This window comes from Ursus arctos, unplaced genomic scaffold (assembly GCF_023065955.2).
Source record: "Ursus arctos isolate Adak ecotype North America unplaced genomic scaffold, UrsArc2.0 scaffold_1, whole genome shotgun sequence".
NCBI lineage: Eukaryota > Metazoa > Chordata > Mammalia > Carnivora > Ursidae > Ursus > Ursus arctos.
The window spans coordinates 95281916-95306016 of NW_026622763.1; the positions used below are offsets into that span (position 1 = coordinate 95281916).

A 24101-nucleotide genomic window follows, 5' to 3' on the forward strand; every position below is an offset into this window, starting at 1 on the left:
ACCTCCTTTTACTGAAGAGGCTCGGCTCTGAATATCAGGGCATAAGTCATAAAAACTCACTAGGTGGTGACATCTGAGGACCAAAAGCAACCAGGCTCTTTCATCAGAGCTCTTCCTACCTCCAAACTATAGAATTTGAGGTCTTCTTAATAAGGTTATATTCTGTCTTAGAAAGAAAACATCTCTTAGAACAAGGACTTGAGGACCCAGACATCACAAGTGAGGAGAAAGCAAGCGCGAAAGCTCATCCAGCAACTTTAAGAAACATCACCCTCAGTCTGGAATTTTAAATATCTGCTGAGAACACAGCATTTTCTAATATACCCATTTCACTCTCAGCACAGGTATAAATAATTCAGTAAGGGAACACAGTCACTGCTTTCTAAGAATTAAATTGAGAAAGGTATTTCTACTTCCAAGAAGAGATCATCCTAAAAGTGACATGCTAAAAGTTCAAGGTGGAAAAATAAAATAAAATAAAAGTACAAGGTGGAATGGTGATAGAACCATAAAACCTCAGGATCTTGAGAACAAGGCTCAGCTTTAGATCGTCACCAATGGATAAGTCTATTCAGTCCAAGTCTAGCACATGGTCAGACTTTCACTAGAGAAATGAAATCCACCCATTTTCTTAGTGTTCACTTTGCATTTCCTCTCAGAAAATGTTTTTCTTCCCATCTAACCTAAAACTCTTCTGTTATAGTTTAAACCAATTTTCCTTGATTTTATCCACAGAGTATGTTAAAAGACAGGATATCACCACCCCCGGAGTAATAACTCTACACATATTTGAAGACAGCCTTTTAGGCTACCATGAATCGTTTTCCTTCCAAGAGAAATAACCCTGGTTTCATGTTGCCTTCTTATTGGTTCTATTTCCAGGTCTCAAAATCATCCCTGTGATTCCTCCCAGATTTCTCCACAGGCTAAGTGTTACTTTTAATTGAGGGCATTGCGATCAATACCCAAAGTTCCAGTGAGAGGCTGGAACTAGGGGTAAGTTTCATCGTAGATTACTTTCTAGTTTTTCTACCTTGCCACATTCTCTCGAGATCAGGCGCCTCCCTTCTTAAATGTGGATCAACAATGTAGGACCATGAACGAAGAGCAACTCTTTATTCTAACAATGAGTTCAAAGAGAAAGGGTGATCAGGAACATGATACACACATCTGTAAAGCCCACATAAAATAGAGAAATATGTTCTAAATTCAAAAGAAGCACCAAACTGATTCACATTTATCCCATAATTGCCTTGCATAAGACAGTGTTGAGAGATTTAGCCCTCTCAAGTTCGCACCGAGACAGAACATGGCTTGTGTTTGTGGAGTCTGGTGTCTGTCACGCCTTCAGAGTTAACGGTGTGGCTTGAGAGAGCCGGCAGAATGAATTGTAGTGACTCACAAGAGTTCATCACCTCTGGCAATTAATTGTATCCAATTTATCAGTTTAGTCATTCAAGGCATATTTGAATAATGTGTTTCAAGAGGTTAATCAAACACCCTTATTGATTAGCATTAGCTTGAGAGTAGGAGAAAAGCAATTGGAAGGGTTTTTTCAATATTTACAAAGAGCCAACTTACATTCAAGTGATGTCATAAACAAACTTCATCTGACTTCAGAAAATAACACCCAGACCTTCCCCTTCCATAGTACTGCTGAGACAAGAGGAGTAGTGGGGAGGCGGACTGGTAATACCCTTCTGGAAAATGCTAACTCCAGAAATAACCATAAAATCCAAAGAAGTGTGTTGAGCAAGACTGACTTCTTATTTAGCCCAAATGCTTTGGCTTCAGGTGGACACTTAGCTTCACCAAGATCTCTCAGTCCTATTCCAGAAGCCCTTCCGAGGTCTGGTGCTGTACCAGACGATCCTTTAAACCGAAATAACATCCGGTTAATCCAAGCATTCTTTGTCCTCACAGTGTCCACTAGTATAATCTTTGACCTAATTGGGTATAGCCCAGATTTGTCACTTTCACCCAGAATGCAAACCACTCTGGGCATTTTCATAATTTTATATCTGAAGCATGTCCAGGGAGGTACCCTTAGGCCTTCGCAGGAAGCACAAAGCAGACCAATGCCAATCTACTTAGCCTGCTGCTGTGAACCAATGTTAGCATTCTCCTTCTCATTAAAGATAAAAGGTGAAAACATCCAGGAGCAGCTTTGGTTCTTAATGTTTGCAAATCTCTCTGCCCCTGAGTCCGGAGTAGTCGACCCACAACTAGCTTCCAAGAAGAGAGGTATCCAGGAATCTTTTTCACCTCACGAACCCCACCTATTCAGGCCTGGCTTGTATTTCAGGATCTGAGCTGCAAATATAAACCCACAGAATATGTTCCTTTCCTCCAATTCCATCCACTTGACAGGTCCTTCCTCTGGCGCCCTGTAACCCATGATACATCACTTAAACAACACTATTGCTAGAGTCCTCACCTCCTTAGCCCGTCTTCCAACTTCAGCAGCCACTCTACAAACTCCCAACCCAGATCCCAACCCAGATCAGCCCAGCCACTCTCATCTCTGATTCTCTACTGACGCATCAGCACCCCTGAGAAAAACCGCAGAGGCCTTCGCAGATTGGTACTGCTCTAGGGGTGTGAGGTCCAGCTCAGTGAAATCTCGAGTGTTACTAGGAAACTCTCCATCTACCTCTTCACGTGAAAGGTTGCTAAGCAACTCCCCCTTCTATTCCCCACAGGGCTTACTGCAAGTCACTGCCAAGCCCTCCTATTCCTTACCTCCATCCTTACTCCCTGACCCTGGGAAGATAAAAGTCAAGAGGATAAAAATCATCACGCAGGATTTCCTTAGCTCCTCCCACACCTGTACACACCCACGTGCACAAACTGTCACCCATCCCCACCCCCACCAACGTACTTTCTCCCTATGTCAGAGAACACAATATCATCGTCTCTCCTGGCTGTCCACCCTCACTTGTCTTCGGGAATGTAGTTTCAGAATTCTGACACTGGCCCTCCCTTCTGAGACTCCTTACATGTAGATACTGGGTAACTCTAAGTCTCTCCCATGTTTAAAAAACAACAGTCTTCTCTAGAATCCCAACTTTGACTCTGCCATCAGTGTCAAGAGTCCAAAAAGCGCCCATACCTTTTGACCCAATAAGCCTACTGTTTAAATCTGTATTAAGGCTGTGCCTTAAAATGCAGAGAAACATTTAGGCGTTAATGCTTACTGTAGTTCTTTATAGTAACAAACAATAAAACTGTAAACTACCTAAATTACCAATAGAGAAATTTTTAAATGCTATTTATTAAATGATTTCAATAAGTGAGAAGGCCTACAGTATAATGTCACATTAAAAAAATATATAAAAAGGTACATGGAGTATTACAGCAACAATTTAAAACTATACCTACATAGACATTATATAAAGGAAAGACATGAAATTGTTCATAGTGTTTATCTTGGAAGAGTGGAATTATAAATGTTATTTTCTTCTTTGTACTCGCCTGGAATTTCCCAAATTCATATGCATGATTTTATAATTAGAAAAAAAATGCTAAATGAAAAGAATATTAGCAAGTTCAATAAAAATCAGTCAGCATTCTATCTGAAGGCCAAATAGTAAGTAAATGTCAAAGTGCTTTCAACAAATAAAACTATACCTCAAGGAGATTGCCTGCTACTCGCTACTCAAGAGATCCTGCAGACAGACAAAGGCCCCCTTACCCCTCAGGAGCTCATAGCAGGTGTCCTGGCCATGGGACTATGCCTGCATAAGGACAAGGAGGGTAGGGAAAGAATATGCAAAAATGGTCATTGTTGCCCTACTAAGATGGGGGCCCTGGTAGTTATTTTTCTGTAATTTCAAAATAATGCTATTTAATTCTGGCAATGAAGTAAAGACAGGGAGAATGAGCAAAAGTATGAACTAATAGTTTAGGCTTTATTCACATTAACCAGAGCATTGCTTTTATAACAGGCTGACAAACTCAGTGCATCACAATCAGCATATTTTTAATAAAAAAGGACAGAACAGAATATAGCAGAGCTATCATGTATATTAAGGGTGTGTGTTTCAAGAAACTTGTTCCTATAGCACATACTTACCCTGGGCAGTAGCATAAAGTGCATTTCTTGCTATTGGTTGTGGCTACAAGAAGGAGAGGAGGGAGATGAGGATATGGGGAAGAAGTCAAGGACAAAGATACTGAGCCTAGTGAAGAGGTCGTCCACAATGAGGTAAAGAAGCAGAGAAAAAATATGTTTATGCAAAGCTAGTCAGTAGGGAAATGTTAACAGAAAAAAGCAGCTCTTTATCCAGTATTAATACTGAAGTTCTTAGAGAATGCTACTCTTAGAGAAAGACTACTCCCATTAACATAACTGTTTCCCCAGTATGAGAAGCCACCATTTGGAATGATCTCCAGGTGTAGCAAACCATGACATCGTCAACAGGGAGAAAGCCAACTTTTAGGAAGGGTGACATCAGGCCAAATAACTAAGTCTGCTTGCGAAAAATAGAAAGATTTTCTCTTCGGAGTAGGAATGAGCTCACACTTCTTCTTCTCTATGCAGACAAACTAAAGAAGCAAGTGAAATGGAGGAAAATGCCTCCCTCTGTCATGGGTGTGACGATGCCCTTAGAACAAACGGGAAAAATACACCGCTGGATGCAGTAAAGAAAGCAAGGACAAAAGAAACTCCCAAACGCCCTTCTCAATCCGCACGTTTCTCCAGAATCATGTCCAGTTCTATTCTTCGCCTATAACAGGGACTCAATAAATATTGGTGGGACTGTTGAATTTTGAGAAATGGCACCGAGCCCTGTAATAACAGTCGAGCAGAGAATTGGGTTTTCTATAAGGCTTAGAGAACATTATGGTTTTTCTTGAGATGACCTTTTACAAGCCTGGGGTTTTATTGGGCATCCTAAGTTTACAAGTGGAATTACATCTCTCCAGATGCAATAGATGAGTTCAGCACTTGCATCCCAGATCTTCTGGCAGCTCACCCTGACTGGTTTAACAGTCCTCCGGCCCACAAACGGTGAGATGCAGCTACTGTTTTAGAATCAATTATAAAATTATAAAAGTGTTGCACACAACTGGTCTGGGCACTCATTCCTTCAGGGTTACACAGTTTGTACAATCACAGTTTTCCTCCTCCCTCTAAGCCTGCTTTCAAACCTGCAAGACCATCCCTCCACGGCTGCTGCTTCTCCAGCATCTGAGAGGCTTCTGGAAGGTGAAGAGGGGTATCCACTGCTTCTTTACCAGCCAGATGTATTTCCCTGCTTATGGGGCTATAGCCATAGAGAGCTTGCTCTTCCACAGGCCAAGCTATCTTCCCTCTACAAAGGCCATTTGCTAAAGTCTTTAGGGAGATTCTCTATTTATAGATTTTTACCAGCCTGCCCTGAGTGGAAATAAGATTTGCTGGATGATACTTTCACAAAAGTCATTTACATAACTTTTTAGGATGAAGGTTCACTGACAATCTGTCAGTCCTCTAGCTTAGTGACCCTTTGAAACAAACCTGTCACACGCCAGACATTAGAATTATACTTCTTCAAAACTTGTTACACGCCACCCAACCAGAACTGTGTATCTCAACCACTGTTTCAGATTACGTCCAGAGTATGCTATGCCTTCACCATCGGCGAACCCAAATTTGGTTAAGGGAAGGTATCACCAGGCCGGGCCTTGGGGGGCTGCGACATCCCACGCAGAGCCCAGCGCAGAGTAAGCGCTCAATAAATGTCTGCAGTTGCCAATCGGTCACCCGGGAGTCCGCCCACTTACATTGCCGTTCATCTTCCCTGAGCAACACATTCTCTGCTTCCTCCTTTGGAACCTCTGGCACCCCATCTATTTTCCCTCACCGCTTCCCACACTGGGACGGAGAGAGCCTCTGACGGGCATCCCGCAGGGACACGGAGAGGCCTTCTGTTGATTCTTTGGGTAATCATAAACCACCCAGTTCTGGCCGACTTAACTTGCTACCTACTCTCCTCGGTTACCGTCCCAACCCTCAGATAATGAGTCTGCCCCAAAGACAAGTCCAAACTTGCCGGTAAGTCATTCAGAGCCCCTTTCTTTCTCTTGACTGCTGACCTGCGGCCTTCTGGTCGTGTATCTAATTCTCTCCAAGTGCTCGATCAGGCGTTTACCTCAGGCTCCCTGTTTTTTCACCTATGTGTGTCTGAGCCTCCAGTTTCCTTTTCCACGACTGAGTAACGGCAGTTCATGCATTAATTCTTAGCGTTTGCCTTCTCTCTCTCCCCACCAGGGTGGCAAGGGTTAGCAGGAACCATGGGGCAGGTGTGGCCCTCAACCAGCCATCGGCTCCTCCCTCCAGGCCCTGTGTCCTCCCCTATGAAACAGGAGAGCGGGGTCACATACTCAAATACCTTTCACAGGCTGGGCACAGAGTCAGGTAACCTTTCAAATAAAGGTAAAAGTTCAGGGTAATATAATAGGAGGTAAAAGAAACACAGAGAAACGGGAAATCGCAGGTCCTGACTAAAGGGACAGGCACAACTCAGCCACACTAAGGTATTGCCAGGAAAAAAAATATCAGCCAGTATTGCTGGGTCTTCAGATGGTTTTTTTCCAAAAGAAGCCTAAAATCTGGATGATTATGTAAAATATTGGGGTGATTTTAATGTTGGCAATTAATATTAATAATAATACTAACAAAATAGTATTCAAGCTAAGCAAAGCACGCTGTGATGGCTGTGGTCTCGAAGCGCATTTGGGCTGCAGGCCTCACGTGACACTGCTGAGTTAGGGGGACAGCTGAAGCCCCCTATTGTATTAATGTCATTTTGTAGCATTCGGGCACGCAGTGGATTTCCTTTTCTTGTGATTTCTCAGTCTGTCTGTTTGAGGAAGCAGCCCTCTGACCTGAGAACCTTGCTTCCACATCTCAGCCCCATATTACTGTCAAATCCATTGTGAATCAGAATCTCCTATTAACTTAATTCATCAAATTGTATAGGTTTCTTTTCCTCAAGATTTCCAGCTCTGGTTTCTGTTTCTACAATAAAAGAAGATAATATTAAATGGAAAGTAAAATCCACGCCATCTCAGAATCTCACTTTTGGCTCACTGTGTCAGCCTTTTCCTGAATTAAATATACTGAAAAGCAGCTCCATCAGCCAACATCTTTCCATTCTTTTCCTGATCCTTGCACACCATCTGGTGGCAGAACGGTCTGCTTAGGACAAGTGAAATGCCCAGGGAAGAAGGCATAGCGCCAGGCCAACGAGGTGAGGAGGAAAGAGGAAGAGCATCAGAGGGGCAGCAAGAGCAAAGGAAGAAAGGAATGAGATCAGAAACAGAAGTTACAGGTAATCCACAAATTAAAGGACTAACTGCTGAGAATTAGCCTGTGACCACCTATGTACAACTTTAAAGCTCCTTCTGTAAACAAAATTTCTTATAAAACCATCTGTATCCATCTACCTATACTGTAGGGCACAGCAGTGTTTACTGGACGGGAGGGAGGGAGGGAGGGAGGGAGGGAGGAAGGAAGGAAGGAAGGAAGGAAGGAAGGAAGGAAGGAAGGAAGGGCCTCCGGGCAGCAGCACTAGAGGACAGGACAAGCAGCCTATTGTGGGTTGGAATGCATCACCCCAAAATTCATATGTTGAGGTCCTGCCCCCCAGTAGCTCAGAATGTGACCTTGGTCACTGCAGACGTCATCAGTTAAGATGAGCTCATCCTAGAGTAGGGTGAGCCCCTACTCCAATGGCAGGTACCATTCTCAGAAGGGGAGTTTGGACACAGGCACGCACACAGACAGGATGCTAGGGGAGGATAAAGGCAGAGGTGGGGGTGATGCAGCAGAAGCCAAGGAACACCAAAGACGGCCAGCAAACCCCCAGCAGCTGGAGAAAGGCATGGAACAGAGTCTCTCCGGGTCCCCAGAAGGAACCAGCCCTGCTGAAACCTTGATTTGGGCCTTCTAGCCTCCAGGACTTCGATAAATTTCTGTTGGTTAAGCCAAACCATTTGTGGTCCTTTATTACAGCAGTGTGCCCGTGGCTTTGAATTTTGTCTTTTTTTTTTTTTTTTAATCTCAAAAAGCATCGCTGCTGTTTTCTATGCCATTACAATGCACATCATAAAACCAAAGCATCTACATTCCAAAGATAAGGTGGGCAGATGCCATTCGACTCTGCAAATATTTATTCTCCGTCTACCACAGGGAGGTATTTAAAACGAAATAATCCCTCATTCCTGGACTCACAAAATGCTGACATTAGAAAGGACAACAGAGCAGCTTCGGTGCAAACCCTCTCCTCTGAAGAGGAGGAACTGCAGACCCACAGGGCTCATGGCTGGCCCCTCGGCTGCGTCACTAGTAAGCAGCAGAGTTAAAACGAGCTCCCGCCTCCCAGACCAAGGCTCTTCGCACTCGTGCCTTCAACCACTTTTTGTTTTCCAGCAAAGCTAAAATTACAACTCTTCCTCATTTTCTCTGTGTATGCAAATAATTATAACCAAGTGAGTCTTACGCTCACACCAGAGACCTACTAAAAATGGTTGAATGCTTTGCATGTGCTAGTCACCACGCTAAGCACGTTACATGCAACACCGCATTTAGTCCTCAACAAAATGTTATTATTGCCCCATTTCGTTGACAAGGAAACTGGGGCCCCCAAAAAGTGAAGTACTTGCTCCAGGTCAATCAGCTAGAAGACTCCAGAGCTGGGCTGGCTCTAGAGCCCACCGGTTAAGTGGTTATGTGGCATCGGCTCCTTTTAGGGAAAACAAGTCCCCTGCATTGGCACCAACTGGGCCGGCTTCACCACTTTTAAAGTCACCATGATTTTGAACCACCCTTTGTAACTAGAAGGCAACATTTTTCCATGACTGCTTGAACCCTGTTTAAAGCAATTTTAAACCACAAAGATGTTATCAATGGTGAACAAATAGGTCTACCAGCAGCCAAGTTTCTTTTTTTTTTTCTTTTTTAAAGATTTTACTTATTTATTTGACAGAGAGAGAGACAGCCAGCTAGAGAGGGAACACAAGCAGGGGGAGCGGGAGAGGAAAAAGCTGGCTCTCAGCGGAGGAGCCGGATGCGGGGCTCGATCCCAGGACTCTGGGACCACGCCCTGAGCCGAAGGCAGACGCTTAACGACTGAGCCACCCAGGCGCCCCAGCAGCCAAGTTTCTTTTGCTTTTTGTAAATCACTGACGCTCAATGAAGACAATCCACCCCAGGTCTCAGATCTCTATCCTCAAATAGATCGTAAGTGAACTTATAGGTCTTCTTCTTTCAGAAAGCTAAAGCTTTATTCAAAGTCAAATGCAGCCAGTTGATTTTTTAATTTATATCTAAGATGAGTCAAGAGGAGCCAAAAGGGCACACAAAAGTTAGGGGCTATTCTGTGTATAATACCCCAATTTCGTGAGGCGGTTTTAGTGGTACTAAATATTACCTCTCAGCATTCCATCTGTAAGTGCTTTTTGCTTCATGTAACAATTAACTGGCTTTATCCTAACAGCATGACACCTAGCATGCGGGTGGAGGTGATGGGTCCGGCCATATTGTGTACTCAAAGAAAAGTGCTCTTGTAAAGTCCCAGGACGGCAGGTCACGTATTGCCACTGGGGTGAAAACTGTATCCCTGAGTTCAGGACACATGTGGGAAAGTTGATGTAACTAAAACAAGAGAGAAAGAGCCAGGATGATGGAAGTATTAGCCTCAGAACACATTTAATAACAAGTTTAATTTTCCCAGCCTTTGCAAGGTAGAACTGACAGCAGAAATGTGGAATGCAAGGCTGTCACAATTCAAATTCAAGCAGAAGGCTGAACTGTGTCCTACCCTATCCTGCATCTCCCCTTCCCAGAGGCTAAACAACAGCCCTTGAAAAACAAAACGAACCCAACAAAAGACCCAAAAACTCTTATGATGAGAGCCAGGTAAAGTCAGACATGCAGCGCCTCCCAATCGATGCCTAGGTTCACACTCCTAAATTTAGGTCCCACCCACGGCTCAGGCATGACAGGACAGCCATCAGGCAGTGGCTGAGCACATGTCCCGAACGCTCTAATTAGTGGCTGTGGATCGGCGCTGCCAACACGGAGGTGTAACCGCTAATTCACGTCACAACGCACGTTCAAGTGAACACGCCCGCTTTGCCAATGCCGTCATTCCCTTTCTCCCAGTTTTCCAGCTCACTGACTCCAAACTACCGGATGACAGAAAAGACCAGGATCTTCTGGGTCACGTGGAAGGAAGGGAAGTTTTTAAGTAAGGATATTCATGGTAAAATGTGTTTGTATGTCCATCTCGAATACCAAATCTTAGGAAAAGACTTAATTCTGCAGCCGTGTTGTAGGCCATGGGCATTTTGGTGCTGGTAAGTTGAAAATCACCTTCAGCCAGCACCTGAAATTATACAGCCTTGAAATGTGTACAACTATAAGTCAAGTAAAAAGAGTCCGTGAGAAAATATTCATGGAGAAACCACCCTAGAAAGAACTTGCCTCTGCGTAGCCCAGCGAAGAAAAGGCCAGCATTGAACAGAAGCCTTGACAACTTGTCAGTGGGCTTAGGAAGAAAGAAATAACGACTATTGTGACTTTACAGGTTTATGCGCAATTTTCCTGAAATACTTGTGGAGATTGTGTTTTCTACCATTAAGTTCACAACAGACAGTGCTACGCTTCTAAAGTCAAGACAAAAGCATTTAGTCTCAAAGTTTATTCTGCCGCATAAGTGATCCATTAGACACTTCCGACGTGTATCCAATACCATTCTAAATTACTTTAGGGTAACGGTGCGTGGTCAAGTACATGCTAATACCTTATTGTAGTTCAGAAGTCCATCTTCCTTCTTATACACATCTTAAAAAAGAAATGTAGTTTGGAATACTACTCGGCCATAAAAAAGAATGAAATCTTGCCATTTGCAACGACGTGGATGGAACTAGAGGGTATTATGCTAACTGAAATAAGTCAGTCCGAGAAAGACAAATATCACATGATTTCACTCATATGTAGAATTTAAGAAACAAAACAGATGAACATAGGGGAAAGAAAAAAAAAGAGAGGGAGGCAAACCATAAGAGAGACTCTCTCTTTTTAAAAAAAGATTTTATTTATTTATTTGACAGAGAGAGAAAGAGTGCACGCAAGCAGGGGTAGCAGCAGAGGGAGAGAGAGAAAGAGGCTCTCCGACGAGCAATGAGCCCGGTGCAGTACCCTCGGATCATGACCTGAGCTTAAGGCAGACACTTAGCTGACTGAGCCACCCAGGTGCCCCCATGAGAGAGACTCTTAACTACAGAGAACAGACTGGGGGCTCCTGGAGGGGAGGTAGGTGGAGGAGGGGCTAAATGAGTGATGGGTATTAAGGAGGGCAGTTGTGATGAGCCCTGGGTATTGTATGTAGGTGATGAATCACTAAATTCTACTCCTGAAACTAATAATACACTATATATATATATATATAGTATATACACTATATATGTATTCTAGTTAGTTAATATATATAGTTAATATAAGAATATAAGTAAAAACTTGAAACAATAAAAAAAATTTTTTAATGTAGTTTAGTTTCTCGTAAGCTGATCCTTAACCTATTTTGCTTTGAAGTTTCAATGAGTTGAGGTCTTCTTTTCCTGTTGCTTTATGCTTTTTACCCAAGCAATACACACAATTTAGTTATAATGGTTTTCAGAACTTTTGCAAACGATGATGATCCTAAGATTAAATCTGATACTTTGTGCCTTCACTAGTCCAAGTGTACCAGAAACCCCCATTTCTAAAGCTGACTGATCAAGTACAGAATCAAATTTGTTATAGGAGAATTGGTGCTGTACTAAGTTAAGGTTAGAGAGAGAGAAACAATGTCAAACTTCTAACTTCTAGAAAAATAAAAATGCAGACAGACTCAATTACAAACACTAGAAAAACAACATAGCTCTCCAGCAGGCATGCTTGCCAAGTTAAAAAGAAACCAGACAGGTTCCGAATGACCACATGCTTTCATTACTAAATGTGCCAAACCCAAATCAGCCCTCCCGGGAATCACTCCAGTAAAGTAAAATGCATGCCTTGTAAAATTCATAGTCACATTTCAGTTTTTGATATAAACAAAGGATTATTTTATATCATTTCATTTATATATTTTTATATCACTTAGCTGATTGTTTTTATATCATATCACTTAGTTGTGTTTTAGATCATTTTTGCCGCCTATCATTTTATATCATTTTTTTCTTTTTTTTTTTAGAGGGGGAGGGGCAGAGAAAGAGAGAGAACCTCAAGCAGGCTCCACGCCCAGCATGAAGCCCAACACGGGGCTCGATCTCACCACCCTGAGATCATGACCTGAGCCAAAATCAAGAGCCAGATGCTTAACCAACTGAGCCACCCAGGCACCCCCATCTTATATCATTTTAGATTCTCCCTTTTACTTCTCTTACTTTTGAAAGTTGACTTTATACTTCCAGTATTTAGAATATCTGTATATTCTTTATACACGTGATTGAAATTGTATATGTTCTGTCTCTCAATAATTTCAGATATTGTTCATGTTTATTTTTTACAATATTTGCAGAAAAAAGTCATTGTATAAACAACATCACAAGGTTTGCTCAAGCATCATTTCAGGTGGTTTGTATTTTCCTCTTTACATTTGTTTTTTTCCAAATTTTCTGCAATAATTATGTATTAGTCATAGTTTTAAAAATTTTTAAGCGAAGATTGCTAGGGAACTACACAATACAGTAGCTACCGTAACATAGGAAGGCAAGAACTGGGTTTTCTGGGATGCTGGGAAGCTGGAGGCAGAGCTGTTACTCAGGGGCGCCAGACCAAGGACTCTGCCACATACCCCAACCCCACACCAACACACCCTGCCAGAGAAAATACGGCTTTGCTGTTGTGAGCTTTAGGTCAAGAAATAGCCCAGTATTTGTAGGCATTCCCTTCATCGAAAGTGAAAAAACAGTTAACATAAATTCTTCTCAAAGGGCAAGTAAGAACCAAAACACAGGGAGGTAACATCGCTAGAACTGAGCCTTGAGGATTTGGAGACCGCCATCTTGCTCTGACGGCATCACTGGCAGCTTCAAGCCAACACTGTCCCTGAAGCCCCAGGGAGCCAGGCTGGGAAGTGCTGCCTCTACTCCTCCCTGTGCAACCTCCTCCCTTTGGATACATTTTAAATTCTAGGCCATTGGTGAGAACGTTTTTAAAAGATTTTATTTATTTATTTGACAGAGTCCACAAACAGGGAGAGCAGCAGGCAGAGGGAGAGGGAGGGGGAGAAGCAGGCTCCCTGCCCACCGATGTGGGGCTCAATTCCACGACCCTGAGATCATGACCTGAGACGAAGGCAGACGCTTAACCAACTGAGCCACCCAGGCACCCCTATTACTGGGAATTTAATCTAAGAGTACATGGCGGGGTGGGGGTTGCTTCTCCTTTGGCTATTCCATAGGCCACCAGAAACACAACGGAAGAAAGGCCTCTTTTTCAGCACATTTACATTAGAAAGTTGCATGGTACATAACTTCCACTTTTAAATAGCTCATCCTTTTCTTTAAGGCAGACCTAAAAAGGCCCTTAAATTTTAATACTCTGATGGTAAATCAACTCGGATGCACCAGACTGATATTAGCACTAGAAAAGAATGCAACTAAATTTCCTTAGAACGCTCAACATTTTCCCTTCAACAAATTTTATCAGCCTGGCGAAGTTTTAAGAGACTTAATTAGACAGGTCATAACAATGACTTCATCCATTGCTCCCTTACCATCTGTTCTTAATAAAGCAGCCAGATTGAACAGAGGACAGGTCACTTCCCTGCTCAAAATGCTTTCTCTAAGAAAAAGCCAAGTCCTTACCATGACCTACATGGCCCTACTCAATGTGCCCCTCCCTACCTCTGATGTCACCAAACACTCTTCCCCTTACTCGCCCTCTCCTAGCCATACTAGCATGCCCTACCTCAGGGCCTCTGCACCAGCTGTACCCCCTGCTCAGCACATTCTGCCCCCATATATCTGCATGAGTCACTTCTTCACTTCCATCAAATCTGTTAAAAAATCCGCTTCTCAGTAAGGCCTACCCTGACCACTTACATATGATGTGCTACCATCACTGGCCTGCCCCAACACTCCTAATCCTCCAACCCTACTCCAGTATTTTTCAAAGTATTTGTGACTTAACATTTTATTATATTATTTAATTTTTTTAAATATTTTATTTATTTATTTGATAGAGAATGAGAAAGCACAAGTGTGGTGAGGGGCAGAAGGAGAAGCAGACTCCCCGCTGAGCAGGGAGCCTGACACAGGGCTCGATCTTGGACTCTAGGATCATGACCTAAGCCTAAGGCAGATGCTTAACTGACTGCGCCACCCAGGTGCCCCACTTTATTATTTTATTATCATTTTCCACAGTATACAACATATGCTCCATGAGGTAGTCATGTAGCCTTTTGTGTACTGATGTATCCCAAGCTTCCAAAACAGTGCCTGGCACATAGTAGGCCCTCAATAAATGCTTTTTGAATGAATGAATGAATGAATGAATGAATGAATATGACAGATCTGCTCTTGTAAGAAGACAATGAAGCAGTAATTTACTCAATAGTAGTTCCATAATATGAAAAAGAAAAGCTAATGTGTAAAATGGAATTATTTAGTTAACTCACAATAGAGCTGTGAGAATTTAGAAGATTAATGTTTAGAATAATATTGATAGCTTTTGAATTATGTCTAAATCAACCATTGCTTCACATCTTAATTGCAGAATTTTGCCTGTGGGAGAGAAGATAAATTCATCTCTTCTGGGCAATGTTGATATACTATCAGCATGCAAGTGTATATTCAGTGCCAATCTTTGGTGGATAAATTTAGGACAACAGATGAAAAAGCAACATGAGAACACTATGCATTTTTCTTCCTATAAATTTTATAGTAAAAGAAAAAAAGGAATAATCCATCATCTATAGTCAAAGAAAATCTCCCTTAGCCCATTTACTGGCACGACTAAGAATCATGAAGTCATTGCAATGGGGATGTGACGTTTAGTTGATGAACATTCAACTTTTCAACTGGATACAAGTATCTGTTCTTCCAGCACATTCGATATTACCCCTCCCAGAAAACGAGACAATCAACTATCAGAAAAAAGTTACAGCCAAAGGAAAAATCTTGACAACACAAAAGTAGACCAGGCTTGTTGCCTAGCATGTACCTAGATGACGGTACAGCAAGTAGAAAGCAAGCCTCTAAGGACATGTGAAACATGTAGGTAGGTAATAAAAGAATTTTCTTAAAACCACTCATTAGACATAGCCATTTCACTTTTTTGTTCTCCTGGGAAAACTCTGTTTTAAATTTCCAAGCCAGTATTTTCAGAATGGGGATCCAAGTCTCTGTCAGCATCCATCCCTTTCTGTTCTCGTGCTTTTTCCAGGTACTGTTCCCAGGGCAGAGAAGCGGCAGGGCCCACCAGCTGCACGACTCCAGAGTTGATAACACAGTCCATCACGCTAGCGTGTGGGGGCTTAATGTTTCCATAACAACACTGAGAATGACGTTAACAGAACACCATCTAACATCAAGATGATTTGACATCTTTGACCATGGCTCTTCCCAAGTCTAGGCTATTTACTGAGTCTACTGGGTTTTCTGTATTTTCTTCAAAAGCAATCTTCAAGGACTTTTTTGCCTGAGAAATGAAAAAAGAGCTATATGGATCATGAGACAAGAGCAAGCTGTTTTAAATCTGTATATGCACTAAAAATCTCAAGGTACGACCAGAAAGTTCGCAAAATGCTAAAGCTGAATAGTCTACTGGATATGATCTAATAGAAACTCAGTTCTAGAGGAGAGGTGCTGCCCAAAGTTCTATCAGTAGTAACAGTTGAGTCAGGATGATTGCCTGGGGATACTGAAGTCAAATACTGTTGTTGGTGTGTGTGTGTGTGTGTGTGTGTGTGTGTGTGTGTGTGTGCACGCGCACACACGCATGTGTGTTTGTTTTAAATTCCAGGTTACAGCTGTCTTTTGACCAAAGTAAAATGCAGCTGGGCCAGTGAAAATTTAGACTAAGTGGCTTAATACATGACAGAGGGAAAATAAATGATACCTGACCCCCTTCTTTCTTTTGCGAAATACACGACTCTTAAGTTTGCAGCTGGCCCAAAGAAGCATTGTTATTTCCTTTCTTGAAATAACACATGAAGTAATGTCTACTTACCAAAATGCAAAGATCTACTGTTCCACCAAGAAATGCTATGCAGAAAAGGCTCAACAAATACCGTGTGATGGATAGAAAACTCCCAATAAATTAGACAGCCACTATTTTTAATAAACCATTAAGGTCCCTCTCTTACTGATCCATTCACTACAATATTCTTTTAAGAAGTGCCTTATCCTTTTATTATGGTTTAAATTTTGGCTCCATTTTTAAGGATTTAAGTTTTTATTGTAGTAAAATATATCTAACATAAAATCTGCCGTTTGAACCATTTTTAAATGTATAGTGCGGTGACATTTAATACATTCCTAATGTTGTACAATCATTACCACCATCTGTCTCTAGAACTTAGTCATTTCCCCAAACTGAAACTCCGTACCCCATTGAACTGAACAACAGCTTCCCACTCCTCCCTCCCCCCAGCCCCTGGCAACTACCATTCTACTTTCTTTTTTTTTTTATGATTTTTTATTATATTATGTTAGTCACCATACAGTACATCCCCGGTTTCCGATGTAAAGTTCAATGATTCATTAGTTGCGTATGACACCCAGTGCACCATGCAATACGTGCCCTCCTCAATACCCATCACTGGTCTATCCCATTCCCCCACCCCCGCCCCTCTGAGGCCCTCAGTTTGTTTCTCATCGTCCATAGTCTCTCATGTTTCATTCCCTCTTCTGATTACCCCCCCTTTCTTTAACCACTACCATTCTACTTTCTGTCTCTATGAATTTGACTACTCTAGATATGTCACAGAAGTGAAATTACACAGTATTTGTCCTTTTGTGACTGGCTTATTTCACTTAGCATAATGTCTTCAAGGCTCACCCACAGTGTAGCCTGTGTCAGAATTTCCTTCCTTTGTAAGTCTCAATAGTATTCCATTGCATATATATATTGCACATTGTATCCATTCATCCATCAATGGACATTTGGGTTGCTTCTACTTTTTGATGAATCATGCTGTTTAAAACATGGATGCACAAATCTTCTCTTTAAAAAAAAAAAGATTTATTTATTTGAGAGAGAGACAGAGAGAGCACAAGCCGGGGTGGGTAGAGGGGGAGGGGCAGAGGGAGAAGGAGAAGCAGACTCCCTGCTCAGCAGGGAGCCCAATGCAGGACTCGATCTCAGGACCCTGAGATCATAACCTGAGCCGAAGGCAGACACTTAGCCGACTGAGCTACCCAGGAGCTCCCACAATCTTTCCAAGTCCCTGTTTTCAATTCTTTTGAGTACGTACCCAGAAATGAAATTGCTAGATCATATGGTAATTCTCTAATTTTTTGAGGAAACACCATACCATTTTCCACAGCAGCTGCACCATGTTCTACTCCCCCCCAGCAGTGCCTAAGAATTCCAATTTCTCCCCATCTTCACCAACACTTGTTATATTCCGGGTTTTTTAAATAGCAGCCATTCTAATGGGTGTGAAGTGTTATCTTATTATCATCCTGATTTGCATTTCCCTAATGAATCCTGACGCTGAGCATTTTTTTCATGTGCCTGTTGGTCATTTTGATATCTTCTTTGGAGAAATGTCTCTTCAAGACCTTTGTCCATTTTTTTCATTGAGCTGTTTTGGCTCCATTTTTAACAATTCCATCTATATACAACTGTAGATGCTGGGGGCATTCTGGTTTGAAGCCTATTTGGAATTTGGGAGTTGTGTTTATGTCTTGGGGCCTCCTGGACATCAGCTATAGAAATTAGAATATGTGATTTGGTAGTTTCTAGGTGCTCTGTGAGTAGTTTAAAGCTTGCTTATTCTCTACCTATTTACTACTGAGTCAATGAAATAATTGCCCTAGGAAAACAACACGGCCTAGTGGTATCAACTGTGGTTACAATCCCGGATTTTACCAAGAATCAGTTCCATGTGATTAGGCAACTTGACCAGCATCTCTGGGGTGCTGGACCTGAAATCATTTCCATGGTTCCTTTCAACCCCAACTGTCTGACTCTAGATACCTATCACACGAGGCAACAATAACCACAGACTCTTTCAAATAATGGGATGCAGAGAGCGCTTCTCAGATGGGCAGTCATAAAGCACTTTTTCATACTTCTCAGAAACCAAATATTCTAAAAAAACACAAGGATCACGTTGACTGAGCAAAGTCTTCCCCCCAGATCTGTGAGCCATTGCTTACCTGACGTAAGACAAGGGCAATAAAACTTGGTTCTCTTCTACCTTTTGCCCTTAGAGAAGTGGTTTTCAAGTTTGAGGGTTGTTTTTTTTTAAACACAGAATGTCTAGATCTAAATAAAAGTCAATGACAAAGAGTAGAAAGTGAAATCTGAGCAGCTCTGGTTAGAGATGTTGGGGGGCTTTGGGGATCTCCACGGAGTTTTGCTAGAACACCGCTGTCCTACTGTTCAAATAATGGAGGGAGAGGGAGGGGTAAAACCAGGAATGTGCCATAAAGTCACAAAAACAAGTAAACTGGAATCAAACCCAGTAATGAAGCCAATGACAAAATGGACTTTTCTTGCACGATTGCCTCATGTATGCCATTCTGACCTCCCGTAAAGCCAGACAAGTCATCCTCAGAAGCCGCGGTACCCCTCTGAGTGCAAGGGGTGGGAAGGAAGGGGCCAGCCTCACATCCACAAAGGATCTCAAACTTAGAATTGTGTATTATCCAGGAGGTCACAGGGAAGCCCCAGTGAGGCCAAAAGACAGAGATGTTCTTCATACGGGACATAAGCTTGTGCCCATTTCCAGTCCAAGCTCCGGGCCTACACAGTGAATCGATATGTGTTTTATAAATCCCTAAAACATTCTGCAAAAGGGAAAAAGAAAGTGCACGGTATTTTATGTATGCTACACACATTCACCGGTTAAGCACAAGGCTTGAAAAAGTGCCGCAGTATTTATAGCCTGGCTTAGTCACTTCGTTTTTTTCACATGCCAGTGACTTCAGAATATGGAAGTGGCCTGCGTTTTGTACCCCAGACCCCTGACCCCTGTGACTGTCACTGGAAGGAAGAATGTGCCGAGTAAGTGTGAGCAAAATCATAGAGAAGACGCTGCCGTGGGCATAACTCGCATCATTGGGTATCTCACAGTCTGCTCTGATAACAATGGGAAATGGCTATTCTCTGCCTTTTGTTCTTTGTTCTGCTCTGTCTCGTTCAGAGCCTACAGCCTAGGAACAGAGACCACACCCATCAGAATGGAGTTTAATAAAGAGGCAAAAACGACAAAGGGTTGACCTTTCTGTTTCTCAGACATAACCACATTCTGAAACCAAATATACTTAAAAAGTAACATTTAAACCATCTCTGGTCACCACTCCAGGCCGAAATAATCAGGGGCATGTACCTAGGACTACTTTTCCAAAGACCCTAACAAACGGCACGAACAAAATTCTCACCGATCATGGGACTATCCGCCATTTACAAAACAGCCTCATACTTCAAATATAGAAACTCTTATTTTACTTCAATCCAAACTAGGTTTGCACATTAAACTAAAAAATACAGCAAGAATTCTAAGACTGTGCAAGAGATTTCAGGCTGACAGTAATAACAAAGACCCAACTTTATTTTAAATGAACATGATTTAATTTTTGACTTGGGCTTTTAATTCATTTTACCAAGAGGATTAATAGAGTTAATAAAACAATACCATTGATTTGGTAAATGTTCTATAAACCACCCTGGAGAACGTTTGAGAATCTGCTATAAAACTGGACAGACTTTGATTCTCCTTGCGTGGTTAATTTGAGTCGTGGGCTCCAGTGTAGGACACATATTCTTTGCGAGGAAGAGTCTGGAGGAGGTAAGTCTGGGAGAAACTGTATACAGTTGATTTTGGATTCAATCCAGGGAAAGCAGAGAGACTGGGTTAATTAATTTCAGAAAGACCCAAGTAACAATTCTTTTAGGTTCTGATTTAACCTTCAGATAACAATCATTTTCCTTAAAGGTTTATGAACCAACTTCAGACCTTGGTACTAACTAACCTAAAATGAATGACGCACAGATTTGTAAAACCAACCTGACATGTGAACCTTGTCAGAAAAACTAAAGCAATGGGTTCTAGTTTCCTAAGAAATCTAAAAAGGCTTTAATTCCACAGCAAAGAATTCAAGCACATAAACCCTTCTTATGTGTACATTACTCTGCAGTCCAAAGAACACGATACTACCAGAGGAACTTTATCATCCGGGTTAACTGGCTAAATTAGGAATGTAATGTAACATAGGCGATGACAAACCTCTGTGACAGAGAGTGGATGATTATTCCTTTCATCTCCATACATTTGAAAAAAACTACTTCAGTTGGTCACTTGTCAAAAACAAATCAAGAGATCATAGGGCCCCTTTCTGAGCAAAGTCAGGACTCCAGGCCATGAACATGTTGCGATGCTAAGAGAAGCAGGAAGTGTGAGTAACCACAAGCCATCACAATCTCGATAACCACCAGCAAGGAACAGATAGTGAACACTGATACGAGACCCCAGACAGATGTCCTAGAATACCCAAGTCAGTGACTAAGCTCAAAGTCTGGCCAATGGCAGGGAGGGATTCCAAAACAGATACGTCTGGCTTTAAAGCCTGACCTCTACCCACCATCCACACATCAATCCTTCCTACCGATCAAAGGCAGTCTTCAAATGTGCATTGCATACATGAGACTAATTACAGCTTTTGAGCCTTCTGAGTTTGTGCTCACTAGATGCATAACACTACCGTCCACAGCACTGTAGGCTGTTCACAGAAGACTACAGGTAATCCTCATAACCTGGCAATTAAAATAGCCCACAGTGGCAAGATTAGCTCTCTATAGAAGACACAGTCCAGTCAACCATGGTGTGGTCATTCCACGGCTGGAACGACAACCAGAAAGAGGCTTCACGATCTACTCAACAGTAGCTGTCTGAAGATAGCCGTGTTAGCCGCAGTGTTCTGCTCAGAGTCCTTGAAAAACAAGGACAATTTGGAAAAATTTGTGAACACAGCTCCAGGGGAAGAAGTGCCCTGTCTGGGCTCTATAACTTCTCAGGGACCTGTCCTCCAGGAAGACTCCAGTCTATTGACCAATATGAACAAAGTATTCCACGTGACAATGATATTTATCAACAAGAACGACCCATTCCATGGCGGGCATGGTTTGGGGCGCATTTACACAAATTATATGTTGAGTCCACATACTTAGGTGATGTATCATATTGAAGATAAAAGAAATTAAGTTGTTGACACTTAAAAGACTTTTCTGGAATCATCAAGATATAGGTGGCAGGGCTAGGTAGTGCTTTCAGATTAGGATTCTATACCTTTACAATAAATGCCCAAGGTTTAAGATAATTTAAAAGGGAGAGGGGTGTTGGTAGACTTCTTAAAATTCTATGCAAAATTTTAGATTTATGAGCACTTGCTCTAGGGAATAGGTTCAGAAATTTTCACAGATTTTCAAAAGGGTTCTTACCCCAGAAAACTTGAAGAACCGCCAGCATGGTACTTTATACATGCTACATTCATTAACGTGACTTTATTTCATTGTCACAGATTTAAGCTTCAGCCATAGGTCCACAGTTTAACGCTATTGTAATTGCCATTAAAGTAACTTCAAGGCTTATTACTTGATCGTGAACCTGACCTCCGCTCAAATCTCATTATACGATTCCTTGCCGGGCCCCTTCTACTCTCAGTGTGAGTGATGAAGGGTGGATGATGAAATAAACATGCATTGGCCAAAGGGCTTCTACTCTCTACCTGGTGATTCCAACTCCCAAGCAAAAGCAGCACAAGGAGCACCAGACCACACCCTGCACTGGCCTGGCCCACTGGGGGGCCATCACAGTCCGCCATGCGTCGACAGGGCTGAAGATGGACTTAACATCTTCAATCTTGAACACCTGTTTCTCTTTGATTAGACCTTCCAAACAGCATGAACTGTTTTTTTTGTTTGTTTGTTTGTTTGTTTGTTTGTTTTTAAGGGAGAATACAACAGATGTTTTGGGATCACTTTCGCTGGAAATAACCATTCTTCACATCACCCAATAGAGAAACTGGCAATGTTAGAAAAATACACTCTATTTTCTCACTTCTTTTCCTTGCACAACATTTTAAAATTCAGAAATCAAATCTAATTTTGGCAATGTGTAGCTACAGAAAAAAACAAAGTCATTGGCACCCATAAATGTGTGACTTGGCAGTAAAACTGATATTTAATTATAAATCTTTCAATGATGTTATTAAAAAAATACCACCCCAAGATGCATTGGTCAATTCTATCTCAAAAAAACTGGGGAGAAAAAAGATGCTTTGTAAAGAAAAGGAAGTCTTAGTCTGTTTATGAATGTCTTATTTCGCAGTTAATAAAAAAGAACTTTACACCTTTTTGGGTCACTTTGGCTCAAGGTCTAAAATTTTTAGCTTCCACAGTCAAGACTCTAGTACAGAATATAATTCTAAATTGGAAGTGTATTATGTTGTAGATATTTGCTAAAAATATAAGGATTATTGCAAAGCTATTCTATTCTTTGAACACTTACTGATAAAATACATTTACATTAACTAGCTATACGAAGGAGCTCAGGAAAATCGGATTTAAAGGCTGGTTTTATTAAAAATTCTTAATGTCTCTGTGTTAGCAAGATTTAGTGTGGTCTTTAAAATATCAGCATTTTGACCCTGAAATTGATTTACATGGGGCAGAGATGGCGCCAATGCAAATTTTATTGGGATAATGTTTGCTAAGCTCGTTCCTCCAAAAATTACTTTCTACCATGATTTAAAAGACACTTTTGATATTGATTTTACTCATAAATATGGATAAACATCAGTTAATCAGACAAGCCCATTATTTCAAAGAAGGGCACTTTGAAAAACTTTTTTTTTCTCAGAACAAAAGTTATTTATTTTGCAACTGACAAAAGGAGAAGTCTTTTCCAAAGCTCTACAAAAGGCACCAAAGCTGAAGTTTTCACATCCAGTCTCGTATGTTTCAAAATGTTTTATTTTTAAGTAAGTGTAATGCTTGAATTTTAATAAGTATTGACATATAGTTGCTCAATAAATATTTACTGCCTGAAATTTGTTTTAAAATGATCATAGGTGGGATGTCTGGGTGACTCAATTGTTAAGCCTCTGCCTTCAGCTGAGGTCATGATCCCAGAGTCCTGGGATCGAGTCCCGTGTCTGGCTCCCTGCTCAGCGGGGGAGACTGCTTCTCCCTCTGCTTGCTGCTTCCCCTGCTTGTGCGCGCTCTCATTTTCTCTCTCTCTCTCTCTGACAAATAAATAAATAAAATCTTTAAAAAAATAAAATAAAATGATCATAGGCAAAGATAGGTTCAAGTTCTTCTGAGAAATGGGTGTTGTTGTTCAACTTACCTAATACAAAGAAGATGAACATAAAACTACATTTTTAACACCTCAAATCAGTAACATTCGTATGGGTACATACTGCCCTCCACCATCCAAAAATACGCAGAGGAACAGGGATTTAGTTTAGGTGTTTGTCCCAAGCAGGGCCTGTCACACCACTCATAGTCCACATCTATGAAATGACAGTGCTGGACAGAAGACAAAAAAGCCAGACCTTCCTGGACCGTCCTCCAGATGAATGACATGGAGAAAATCTCCTGTCTTTCAACATCCTCCACCAAAGTACTCCACTTCTTCTTGCACACTAGATATCTGGGTATTTTGGGTGTGTGTATGCATGTATGTTTTCCAAACTCGTTCCCCCACGCACCCATGCCAATGGGCTTGTGGGCCCTGAGGCACCTCCTGCTGGGACCCACCTTACCACCTGTCTCCTCCTCTCTGCCCATGTCTGAAATATGCTCCTCGTGGAAGCAGGTCCGTAACATCCTTTCAGGACCCCTCTCAAAATCTCCACTTCCCTATGAACCCCAGCCCCTGCTGGCCACATCT

General features: G+C 41.8%; 1 protein-coding gene across 3 annotated transcripts in view; it reads right to left on the minus strand.

Annotated features, from left to right (window-relative positions):
* Positions 1 to 24101, minus strand: part of AP1S3 (adaptor related protein complex 1 subunit sigma 3) — a 54902-nt gene that overhangs the window by 20690 nt on the left and 10111 nt on the right. The window contains exon 1 of one of the 3 annotated variants that reach the window (XM_057305097.1): positions 5770 to 7382. The exons of 1 other annotated variant lie outside the window; for it this stretch is intronic. In XM_057305097.1, coding sequence (XP_057161080.1) covers positions 5770 to 5835 — 66 coding nt within the window. In that variant the 5' untranslated portion in view covers positions 5836 to 7382. Of the gene's footprint in view, positions 1 to 5769; positions 7383 to 24101 lie in introns of those variants that run through there. One more of the 3 variants, XM_044381065.3, reaches the window with a different exon arrangement.